General features: G+C 54.6%; 2 protein-coding genes across 2 annotated transcripts; both read left to right on the forward strand.

The window, feature by feature from the left end:
- Nucleotides 1-1,495: 1,495 nt before the first annotated feature.
- KRP23_4179 (uncharacterized protein) lies at nucleotides 1,496-2,783 on the forward strand (the record flags this gene model as incomplete). The annotated part of the gene is made up of 2 exons (XM_067889106.1): nucleotides 1,496-1,799; nucleotides 2,758-2,783. 2 exons carry the CDS (start codon nucleotides 1,496-1,498, stop codon nucleotides 2,781-2,783), a joined length of 330 nt encoding a protein of 109 aa, XP_067748297.1.
- Nucleotides 2,784-2,832: 49 nt separating this feature from the next.
- Nucleotides 2,833-11,314, forward strand: KRP23_4180 (ATP-binding cassette sub-family C member 4; the record flags this gene model as incomplete). The annotated part of the gene is made up of 5 exons (XM_067889107.1): nucleotides 2,833-4,242; nucleotides 5,212-5,339; nucleotides 5,469-6,121; nucleotides 7,075-10,310; nucleotides 11,279-11,314. 5 exons carry the CDS (start codon nucleotides 2,833-2,835, stop codon nucleotides 11,312-11,314), a joined length of 5,463 nt encoding a protein of 1,820 aa, XP_067748298.1.
- Nucleotides 11,315-12,666: the final 1,352 nt, after the last annotated feature.

Here is a 12,666-nt window from a genome sequence, read left to right on the forward strand (position 1 = left end):
AACATCACGGAGTGCGTCATTTTCCGGCAGGTCGGCCCCGACACAATCGACTTGTACGGCTCCGGCATCGTGGACGCCGGTGGTGAGATGATCAAGTCACTCGTGATGCCGAGCATTGCGTCTGGGTACCTGTCTACGCTGAAGTACGCCCACTGCAGCAAGATGAAGAAGATGACCTGGATGCTGGCCAAGCGTTATGAGATGTCTAAGGAGCTGGGCGCCCCCACCCGCCCGAGCATCTGCGTAACCTGCACCACTCCCATCTCCAAACTGCGGAGAGGGGATTACAGCAAGAGCGAAAGCAGCGCCTGCAAGTTGTGCGTCGGATACCTTTGTCGCTCGTGTCGAATCCAGCGCAAGTTAACTTTCGTCGGCTCCGACCTGCAGCTGGAGCAGCGCAAGGTGTCGTTCTGCGGACTATGCCTGCAACAAGTTCGGACCATGAGCCCCTTGGAGGTGGCGAGGGAACATGCTGCGGGAGCTTGCAAGCAAGTCGTATCTTACGCTCGGATCGACCCGTCGTACGCCAGCATCATGTCCGACTGATCTACGTGAAACGCGGCTTATATTCTCAGTTCTTGGTAGGTAGTGTTCCAGTTGCGTAGCACTTTGTACATTTAGCTCTTTGGTTTGCAATGGAAGGGAAGATATGAAAATAAAGCGAAAGGTGAAAACAGGAGAAATCTCGGGTATTTTCTCCACACAAGGAGCTTGAGGACCTGTTGGAATGGCGTGATGTAGACTCGACATCAAGGCTGTAGCGTGGGCACACCGCACCACGTGCACAAAACAACCAGATCGCTGACGCATGAGCCCACCACCACCACATACTCGTTCGCATCTATTTGACGTGGTCTAACGTTAGGCGAGACCTTTAGGCAGCACCAGACACGTGTGTGTCTTGCGTGTGTTGCGAATGCAAAACAAACTGCTGCAGCGCCACGCAACATATTGGTGGTCGCCACGACCACCGCTCCACTGCAAGACGGGTCTGCACCGAAAAAAGTCAAAGCACACGCGCAACTCGACGCTGCGATGTATCACGTTTTCTGCGCTGACTGCCAACGATCAAATCCTTGTGTGCGTTCCGTCACTGACGGCAACCGATCGACCAAAGTTTGGTGCTTTGGCTATGTATAAATAAGTGTGTCGCTGCAACTCGCGTCTCCGGCGGTCTTATCGTCTCTTCTTTTCAGCTGGTTTGGCATGAACCTTGTCGCTAAAGTCACGACCATAGGACACATTCATGTGTTTGCTGCCCGCTGTGTGGGTGAGTGGATGCAGTGACAACTCATCTGGTAACTTTACAGTCGCGCCAACAAAGCCTATTATCGGAGCTGTAAAAGACAAAGACAGGTTTCCTCAGGACAAACAGACATAGGCAGCGCAGACATCCCATCCCAAATCTTACGCCGAGGTCAAGCACACTCGTCAATCCTCTGGCTTCTCACCACAGCTCGACCCAGTTTCGACACGTTCCATTCAACAGTCTGTCATGGGCAAGGAACGCTTCATCCCCAGTCCTTTCGGCGAGCTGATCCTGTCGGATACCGATAAGGTGGCGCTCAAGGACTTCGCCTACAGCTTTTTCGAGGCTCAGGTTGCCAAGTATGAAGACTTCATCACCGACGAGGGCTTCAGGGTCAATGAGCGGGACTGGAAGTACATGAAGTCCAAGGAAGGCTCGCGCGTGTACGTCGAGCGAAACCCCATGGTGCGCGAGTCTCAGATGGGCTCCAAAGCGACCGACTACCCGGCGTTGTTGCTAACGGGTACTTCATGGGGCACAATCGAAGACTGTATGTTTGGAGCTGTGGCCACGACCACCGAGGCTATGCGTGTCAAGGCCGCATACGTCAAGGATATGAGCGGTGGCTCAGTGCTGGCTGTGCTGGAACAACCGACGGCGGATGAACCGTTCCGGTCGTTGACCGTGCGGTGGATCGAGCTCGACCTCCCGCTCTCGTCGACGCCTCTCATCAAGAACCGCGACTACGTCTACGTCGAGTACATGAACGTCGTGCACCTTTCCAACGGCGAGCGCATCGGTTGCCAGATCTACCACTCGGTTAGCTTTCCGCAGACCGGAGATCTTCCAGGCCGCGTTCGAGCGAACATGACGGTGACCGGCATTTTCCGGCAGATTGGGCCGGACCTCGTCGAGATCTACGGGTCTGGGATCGTGGATCCTGCAGGGGACATGATCAAGGCGCTCGTTGTGCCCAGCATGGCGACGGGCTACCTCACGGTCTTGAAGTACGCACACTGCAGTGAGATGAAGAAGATCACGTGGCTACTGCGTAAGCGCCACGCAGCGTTGAAAGAGTTTGGCCGCACTCAACAGCCGCCGGTCTGCGTGACGTGCACCGCCTCCATCTCCAGAATCCGAAGCGATGTCCGCAAGAGTCAGGGCCACTCGTGCAAGCTCTGCGGTGGCTATTTGTGCCGCTCGTGCCGGGTACCGCGCAGAGTAGCCATCGTCGGCATCGCTGGCTTCCTCGACCAGCACAAGGTGACGTTCTGCGGACGCTGTCTGCAGCAGGTTAGACAGATGAGTCCGCTGGAAATCGCCAAGGAGTACGCCACGGGCCTCGGCAAGCAAACGATCTCGTTCGCGAGCATCGATTCGTCGCTGTCCAGCTCCATGTCCGACTAGAAGACTGGTCTCGTGTGGTGTGCACCGAAGTAGATTGATGCACACCTCCTCTTTGTCTAGTTATCCCCCAATGCAGTGTAAACGTTTACTTACTTAAGTAGCTCTCTTGGTCCGAAAAGCTCTGTAAAAGTCGAGCCAAGAATGGGTAATCTGCACTGGAATAACGGCAGCCCCCGATGATGCGCCCGGCAGAGCATGAGCGATTGGCAAACTGGTCTCTCGATTGGGTAAACTTGAGAGCAGCGGTGCTCATCATCGGTCACTTTCCAAGACGCCTCGTGGGCCGCAAGTCGCGCTCTATGACCTCACAAAGTCACGACCCCAAGCAGCCCGAGCTGGACGCGGTCTCCGCTACCTTCCACGCGCTGCAGAGCCCTCGTGAAGGGTCCAATTCCCCAACCGTCCCCCAGAATGAGACGTTAAAAGAAGATAAGACGAGTCCTCTGGATTCAGCTAACATATTGTCCATCGCGACGATCTGGTGGCTTCAGCCGCTGCTCGCGCGTGGGTACAAGTCCCCGTTAACTGAAGACAGCGTGTGGGAGTTACCCAAGAAGGACCATTCTCGCCGTCTGCAAGGACGTTTCGACGCCTCGTGGACCAAGCAGGACCACAATTTACAGCGCAAGAAGGACAAGCGGCCAGATGTCAACGTGGCGCTGTGGGAAGCCACGAAGGACAAGATCGCAGTGGCCATGGGCCTGTACCTGGTGAGCGCCACGCTCACGCTCGTGCAGCCCTTCCTGATCAAGGCCATCTTGCAGAACCTGGAGGGGCAGGACAACATGTTCGGCATCTCTTCCGGCTACGGCCTGGCCGTGCTGCTAGGCTGCGTGGCCTTCTGCGGAGCTACAGCCATCAATTCGGCGCAGTTTTTGACTGCGAGAGCAGGCTGCAACGCCCGCATGGTGGTCATCAACAGCGTCTTCCAGAAGATCTTGCGTCTGAGCGCGACGGCGAGACGCACGATGAACAGTGGGGAAGTCGTGACGCTCGCTGGAGTGGACAGCGAGCGCGTCATGGAGGCGTACACGATTGGACTGTGGTGCATTATCTCGCCCATTATCTTGGTGGCCGTGTGCGTTTTGATCGGAACGCAAATGGGCGCGTACGTCGGGCTGGTGGTGGCGGCCACGAGTGTGGCCATCATGTACGCAGCCTTCACGACCTCCAAGCAGATTGGAGTGTACCGACGACGCATCTCGAAGATCAGCGCGAACCGCGTCAAGCTGACGAACGAGGTGCTGCTGGGGATCCGAGTGATCAAGTTTTACGCGTGGGAAGACTCGATCAACGAGACGATCCGAGCGATTCGCGACCAGGAAGTCGCGCTCATGCGGCGCTACAACTATCTGCGCTTGACCAACGCTGTGCTAATGTTTCTGGCGCCCACGATTCTGAACATGGTGTGCTTTCTCGTGTATATTCTGCTGGGGAACACGCTGGACGTCGCGACGGCGTTTGTGATCCTCGCACTCACAAACGCCTGCAAAATGGCGTTCAGTATTTTTGCAAACGCCTCTGTCGCCGTGTCCGAGGCTGTCACTTCAACTGGTCGCTTATCGGACTTCTTGGTAGCTGGCGAGGTGGACGAATCCGCGCACGAACGTACGCTAGAGCACGACAAGGCCATTATTTCCTTCCAGAACGCAGACTTCCAGTGGGTCGAGGACGCGCCGACTCCGACACTCTCCGATATCACGTTCACTCTACAGCCTGGAACGCTGACGATTGTTGTTGGCCCGGTCGGGAGTGGCAAGTCCAGCCTCGTGAATGCCATCCTGGGAGAAATGCACCAAATCCGAGGCACAAGAAGTGTCCAAGGCGACGTGGCGTACGCGAGTCAGCAGGCGTGGATCCAAAACCAAACAGTGCGCGACAACATTTTATTCGGCGAGTCTTACGACGCACATCACTACCGGACAGTGGTCACGGCATGCCAGTTGCTGCCTGATTTCGAAATGTTGGAGCAGGGCGATCAAACTGAGATCGGCGAGCGAGGAATTAACCTCAGCGGCGGACAGAAAGCGCGTGTGGGCATCGCTCGAGCGATGTACCGAGCTCGTAAATTCGACTTCGTTGTGCTCGACGACCCTCTCAGTGCTCTGGATGTCCACGTCGCGAACGCGGTTTTTTCGGATGGACTGGCTGGTATCGCGCAGGGAACGACGCGCTTGCTGGTGCTGAATTCCCACTACCATTTGCTGCAACATGCCGACCGTGTGCTGGTCATGTCGGACGGACAAATTGTCGGAGATGGCACTCTGGAGCAACTTCAAGGCGAATTCTCGTTTCTTGCAACGTCTCCACGGGTTAAACACGCTGACGACGCCAAAGAGACTGACCAACAAAGCAAGCAGGGCTCAATTGAAGCGACGTTGGCTGCAGACGAAGGAGGAAACGCAACGAAGAAGACTGCAAAGAAGCTGATCGTTGAAGAGGACCGTCGGGTTGGCTCCGTTCGGATGAAAACTTACGTGAACTACTTGGCCGCGTCGGAATGGAACGGCTACGTGCTAACTGCTACGATCTTGGTCTTGTTCACGGTTGCTCAGGTCGCGCTGTTTTTCTGCGATTGGTTTCTAAGCCAGTGGTCCAAGGGGGCTATAGATCTCAGTCAGAAGAACTCGATGGCGGTGTATGTGGGCATCGTCGTCGCGTCCTTGCTGCTGACGTTCATTCGGTGCGCTTACTACATGGAGGTATGCATGAGATGCTCAGGCAAGCTTCACTTTAACTACATCCGTAAGGTGCTGGGTGCACCAGTCACTACATTCTTCGACGTGACTCCTGTGGGTCGCATCCTCAACAGGTTCTCGCGAGACCTGGACCAGGTGGATAACCCGCTGCCGTACTTCAGCTTGTGGATGATGCTCTACATCTTTCAAATGGCGTCGGCCTTCATAGTGTGCGCTGCAGCAGACCCGTACGTGCTGATCCTGTACATTCCTGTAGGATACGCCTTCTGGTTCGCAATCAAACTGTACCAGTCCTCCGCGCGAGAACTGAAGCGCTTGGACAGCATTTCACGCTCCCCATTCCTGAACCTGGTGTCGGAGACGATCTCTGGCATCGAGACGGTGCGTTCGTACAAGATGGTGGAGCACTTCTCCTCCCACTGCGAAGAGCTGCTCAACAGCAACGCCAAGTTCTTCCTTTTGTTCCAGTCAGCGTCTCGGTGGTTCGCCATGCGAACCGATTGGCTTGTGTCCGTGATTATCGCTGCTGTGGCGGTGCTGGCCATCGCTACCAAGTCGAGTTTGGGAGCTGCGGTGGCAGGCCTTGGACTAACGTACGCAGCGCAGCTCACGTCCAGTTTCCAGCGAATGACCACCCTCACAACGCAAGTCGAGAACATCATGACCTGCTTCGAGCGCATCGCGCACTACGGATCGCTTAATGAAGAAGGATACCAACGCGAAGCTACCAGCAAAGACGCCATCCCTCCTGCATGGCCCCAGACGGGTAACATCCACTTCGAGAACGTCTCGATGCGGTACCGAGAGGACCTACCACTGGTGCTGAAAGGAGTATCATTCGCTGTCGCTAGCGGAGAGAAAGTGGGGATCTGCGGACGAACCGGATCCGGCAAGAGCTCCCTCATGAGCGTGCTCTTCCGCGTAGTTGAGATCCCGACCTCTGGACGCGTACTCATCGATGGCGTGGACGTCGCCACTATCACGGTACACCAACTGCGGTCGAAGTTGACTATTATCCCACAGGACCCGATGCTCTTTAGCGGCTCGTTGCGAATGAACCTGGACCCGTTTGCTGGGAAGAGCGACTCGGAGCTGTGGGAAGTACTGCGCAAAGTGCATTTGTCGGCCACCGTGTCGACATGGGGGAGAGGTCTGGACTACGAAGTGGCGGAGAAGGGCGAGAACCTGTCGGTGGGTCAGCGGCAGTTGCTGTGTATCGCCCGTGCGCTGATCCGAGATAGTAAGGTGATTGTGATGGATGAGGCGACGGCGAATGTGGACCAGGAGTCGGACAAGCTGATCCAGCAGACGATGAAGGAGAGTTTTGGTGGTGGTGCGAGCACGGTGCTGTGCATTGCTCACCGCATTGAGACGATCATGGACAGCGACAAGATTTTGGTGTTGGATGCTGGCGAGGTGGTGGAGTACGATACCCCTTCGGCCTTGTTGCACGTGAAGGGAGGAGTGTTTCAGTCATTGGTGGAGTCTAGCAAAGCTGTAGGAAGGGTAGACTAATTGCACAGACATGGAGCCTAGTCCAGAGCTCACTGCTGTCAAAATGGTGCATGTTTCAGGGTCGTATTCAATCGGTCCGAACGTTTACGCGTACACTCATCATGGCTCACCTTGAGCCGGGGGCCGTCAATGCAGAGGTCTTTTGGAGGTCACTTCAGTCTTGAATTTACCGGCTGAAACTCAGGGCCTGCGTGACGTGAGTAGTGGTCATGCTGCCAGACGTCAAACCAGGCGAGCAGGATACTGCTACCAGCGCCAATTACCATGAGGTCAAGACGCCTCGAGCCTCCTCGGCCTTGCCCTTCCCGGACGAGAGCAGACGGAATCCTTTGGACACTGCCAACCTGCTGTCCATCGCGACGATCTGGTGGCTCCAGCCAATGCTGATTCGCGGCTACAAGTCCTCTCTAGACGAAGACAGAGTCTGGGACCTCCCGGAGGTGGACAAGGCCCGCCCACTGCAGCAACGATTTGATGCCGCGTACGTGGGTGAAGCCAAGAAGAACAGTGCCAAGGCTGAGAAGAAGGGAGCCGCTGCAAAGCGCCCAAACGTCAACTTTGCCTTGTGGCAGGCCACCAAGGACACATACGTGACGGCACTTGGGTGCTACCTGGTGAACTCCGTGCTGGTGCTCATCCAGCCCTTCCTGATCAAGGCCATCTTGCAGAATATGGAGGGGCAGGACAACATGTTCGGCATCTCTTCCGGCTACGGCCTGGCCGTGCTGTTGGGGTGCGTGGCGTTCTGTGCTGCTACGGCCATCAATTCGGGGCAGTTTTTGACTGCGAGAGCTGGCTGCAACGCCCGAATGGTTGTCATTAACAGCGCGTACCAGAAGATCCTTCGCCTTTCCGCGACTGCGAGGCGGACGATGAACAACGGAGAAGTGGTGACTATCGCTGGTGTGGACAGTGAGCGGGTCATGGAAGCGTACCGACTGGGACTGTGGTGCATCATGTCACCTTTGATCCTGATTGCCGTGTGTATTCTCGTAGGCACGCAGATGGGAGCGTACGTGGGGCTCGCGGTAGCGGTGGTGAGTGCTGCGATTCTGTGGGGAGCCTTCACTTCATCCCGAAACATTGGCGTCTACCGCCGCCGCATCTCCAAGATTGGAGCCAACCGAGTCAAGTTGACCAACGAGGTGCTGCTGGGCATCCGCGTGATCAAGTTTTACGCGTGGGAACACTCCATCAGCGACATCATCCACGCCATTCGCGACCAAGAAGTCGCTCTTATGCGCGTGTACAACAATTATCGGCTCGCGAACGCGATTCTCATGTTTCTGGGGCCGACGGTCCTCAACTTGGTCTGCTTCGTGGTCTACGTCTTGCAAGGCCACACGCCGGACGTGTCGACGACGTTCGTCATCCTCGCGCTCACCAACTGCTGCAAGATGCCATTCAGCATCTTTGCCAACAGCTCGGTCGCCGTCGCGGAGGCCATCACATCCACGCGACGACTCTCGGACTTCCTCATGTCTGGAGAAATCGACGAGTACCCACCGCCAGCGCTGTCTCCGAGCGACACTCCGACCATATCGATCGACAATGCCGACTTCCAGTGGGAGGAAGACGCTCCAGTCCCCACGCTGTCCAGCATCAATCTCACACTCAACCCCGGAACGCTCACCGTCGTTGTAGGATCCGTGGGCAGCGGCAAATCCAGCCTGGTCAACGCCCTCCTCGGAGAAATGCAAGAAGTTCGAGGCACACGCCTAGTGCGTGGCAGCATCGCTTACGCCAGCCAGCAAGCGTGGATCCAGAACCAAACAGTGCGTGATAACATTCTGTTCGGAGAACCGTACGACGTGGATCACTACCAATGTGTCGTCAAGGCCTGCCAACTCCTCCCGGACTTCGAAATGCTCGAGCTTGGTGACCAAACGGAGATCGGTGAGCGTGGTATCAACCTTAGTGGCGGGCAGAAGGCCCGCGTTAGTGTGGCGCGAGCCATGTATCGCGCCCGGAAGTTTGATTTTGTAGTTCTGGATGACCCTCTGAGCGCGTTGGACGTTCACGTGGCCAATGCCGTGTTTTCAGAGGGCCTCGCAGGCCTCGCGCAGGGGAAGACACGCCTCCTTGTGCTGAATTCGCACTATCACTTACTGCAGTACGCAGATCGTGTGTTGGTGATGGCGGACGGACAAATTGTGGGCGATGGCACATTACTGGAGCTGGAACGGGAGTTTCCCTTTTTAGTGACGCCTAACATTGAGAACGACAACGACGGAGATTCAAAGGGTGTGGATGAAGATGCCCATGCGCTCGAGCGAAAATCGTCGCTTGCAGTTGTTTCTTCCAAAGCTGATGCCGACGGAAACGGGAACCTAGAGACAAGGGGCAAGCTGATTGTTGCAGAGGATCGGCTGGTGGGGGCTGTGAAGATGAAAACGTATATCGACTACTTGGCTTCGTCCGGGTGGAATGGCTACTTCCTTGCCTCGGTGGTCTTCACTCTCTTTGCCGTGGCCCAAGTGGCGCTGTTCTTTTGCGATTGGTTCTTGAGCCAATGGTCCAAGGGCAGCTTTGATCTTGCGTCAAAGAGTTCGTTAGCGATTTACGCTGGACTTGTGGTTGGCTCAGCAATCCTGGTGTTCATTCGCTGCACGTATTTCATGCGAGTGTGCATGGTCTGCTCAGGAATGCTGCACTCCAAGTATCTTCTGAAGGTCCTGCTCGCCCCAGTCACTACCTTCTTTGATGTTACACCTGTGGGTCGCATCCTCAATCGATTCTCGCGGGACCTCGACCAAGTCGACAACCCACTTCCATACTGGGCCTTGTGGATGCTGTTGATGATGTTTCAGATGGCTTCAGCATTCATCGTCTGTGCTGCGGCCGACCCGTACGTGTTGATCATCTACGCTCCAGTTGGCTTGGCGTTTGTCTTTGCGATTAAGGTGTATCAAGCGTCCGCACGAGAGCTCAAGCGCTTTGATAGCATAACGCGCTCGCCGTTCTTGAACCTGGTTTCCGAAACGTTGTCGGGTATTGAGACGATCCGATCGTACAAAATGACCGAGAAGTTTTCAGCTCTCTGTGAGCAGCTCCTGGACCAGAATTCGAAGTACTACCTGCTTTACCAAACATCGTCGAGGTGGTTCGCCATGCGAACCGATTGGCTTGTGTCTGTGATTATTGCGGCGGTAGCAATTCTAGCAATTGCTACGAAATCAACGCTTGGAGCTTCGGTAGCTGGGCTGGGTCTCACCTACGCAGCTCAACTTACGTCCAGTTTCCAGCGAATGACCACCCTCACAACCCAGGTTGAGCAAATCATGACCTGCTTCGAGCGCATCGCGCACTACGGATCGCTTGATGAAGAAGGATACCAACGCGAAGCTACCAGCAAAGACGCCATCCCTCCTGCATGGCCCCAGACGGGTAACATCCACTTCGAGAACGTCTCGATGCGGTACCGAGAGGACCTACCACTGGTGCTGAAAGGAGTATCATTCGCTGTCGCTAGCGGAGAGAAAGTGGGGATCTGCGGACGAACCGGATCCGGCAAGAGCTCCCTCATGAGCGTACTCTTCCGCGTAGTTGAGATCCCGACCTCTGGACGCGTACTAATCGATGGCGTGGACGTCGCCACTATCACGGTACACCAACTGCGGTCGAAGTTGACTATTATCCCGCAGGACCCGATGCTCTTTAGCGGCTCGTTGCGAATGAACCTGGACCCGTTTGCTGGGAAGAGCGACTCGGAGCTGTGGGAAGTACTGCGCAAAGTGCATTTGTCGGCCACCGTGTCGACATGGGGGAGAGGTCTGGACTACGAAGTGGCGGAGAAGGGCGAGAACCTGTCGGTGGGTCAGCGGCAGTTGCTGTGTATCGCCCGTGCGCTGATCCGAGATAGTAAGGTGATTGTGATGGATGAGGCGACGGCGAATGTGGACCAGGAGTCGGACAAGCTGATCCAGCAGACGATGAAGGAGAGTTTTGGTGGTGGTGCGAGCACGGTGCTGTGCATTGCTCACCGCATTGAGACGATCATGGACAGCGACAAGATTTTGGTGCTGGATGCTGGCGAGGTGGTGGAGTACGATACCCCTTCGGCCTTGTTGCACGTGAAGGGAGGAGTGTTTCAGTCATTGGTGGAGTCTGGAAAATCTGTTGGTACTTTTTGATAGGTATTGAACAATGTATACCCATTGCTATTTGGATTGTGCTTGTTTGCTCAGTAGGCTTGCAATTAAAAAATTGTAGCTGCAGTATGTCATACTAACGAGATACTCAGTTGTAACTATTTGTTTCACAGCGCACCCGAGCTTTGATCTGCCACAGGTGCTGGATTGACTCCTTCGGAAAGAGAAACTGGAGTGAAACTCTTGAAAAGTATGATGGACGTAGTGGTGGATCATACAGGCGTTTAGCAATTCCTTTGCTCATAATATTTTTTCAGGCGTCCAGAAGGAGAGTAGAAACGTGTCCCTGCTAAAATCATGCTGGCATCGTCGCTCTCGTGCTGGTTTGCGCTCGTTCAGGTCGTTAGTAGTAAATGACGTATAATCGCTTCAGAAACCAGGACACCGTGCCTCCGTCCACCTGAACCATTCTTCCCTTTCGTTGACGCAGGGACCACGTGTGAAGCGTTCCAAGTGGAAGTGAAAATTCCGAGACTATCATGACTTATATTCATTCAGGTGACGGTTCGAAGTGAGAAAACGTTTAAGAAATAAAAGCTACGTCGGCTGAATGATGCGATGGATAAAACCAATTGCTGAAGGACTGGAAGCGTGCGTTCGTGGTGGTAGGTCCGGACCTCGGTGCCTGCGAGCGATTTGAACTCCATGATGCGCCAGACCCAAACATTGGTAAGCTGCTTCGACCCGGAATAGCTGGAGCCTAAGCAAGCTGAGATGCATGTCGGAGCAACTACGTGTAGACCTCTAACGAGCTAGAGATGCATGTCAGTTCTGGCATTTTCCAATACCAGGACTTCACCTGCTTATGAATGTTCCGATCTTTCAAGTGTTGGTCCTCAAATCGTGAGGTGGTGTACTCAGGAATTGACAGTAGTTTGAACATATGGTATTACTTTGGTAATATTGTAAAAGTGAAAGCTATCGTAGATAATATTGCGCTAAACAGAAACTACTACTAAAATAGTAGATATTGCTTTTGAAGCGAGTATAATAGTAATACACAACAACTGCTATTGGATTACTAGAAAGAAATCGAGCGCAAAACTGACGATCTCCTCTTTTGGACAACGCAGTTTCTGGTTCCATGGCACTGAAGACGAACCCTGTAGGGATAAACTACGTTTATGAATCAAGAGGGCTTGTGTTGAGCGTGTACTTGATGCACAGCACGACATTCGCAAGCGGCATTGGTCGCACGAACGAGCACTTCGTCGCGCAGCCTACGCGGTGCAGAGCGCAAAGGGAAGTTCTGTATGCAGCGAGCACCGCTATTGCGCTAGTTCCGCGAGTCTGGCAGCGCGCTATTTTCGTCTATCGGCTGCACTTGCATGCGTCTGGTTGGGGCAAGCTCCTTTAAACGTGTTTCAAAAGCGCGTCTTCTCAACTGGCGGGATTGTCATGAGCAGCCTGCGCACGCGTACGGACAATCATCGAGCTGAGATACAGGTTGTGGTCAAGCACAACTGGAAGAAGATCCAGCGGATGGAGGCTGGCAGCACCAGTAGCGCGACTCGCCAGGATCACATTTAACTGGTCGCGCGCTTTTCAGTGGTCTTTTTTCGGTGATCGACTATTATTGTGATCACCAGCTTTTTTGCCTGTTCCAATTGTAAATCCATCGATTTATCGCCCGATTTATAATTAG

The sequence above is a fragment of the Phytophthora ramorum genome, assembly GCF_020800215.1.
Source record: "Phytophthora ramorum isolate Pr-102 chromosome Unknown Phyram_PR-102_s0003, whole genome shotgun sequence".
Classification (NCBI taxonomy): Eukaryota; Oomycota; class Peronosporomycetes; order Peronosporales; family Peronosporaceae; genus Phytophthora; species Phytophthora ramorum.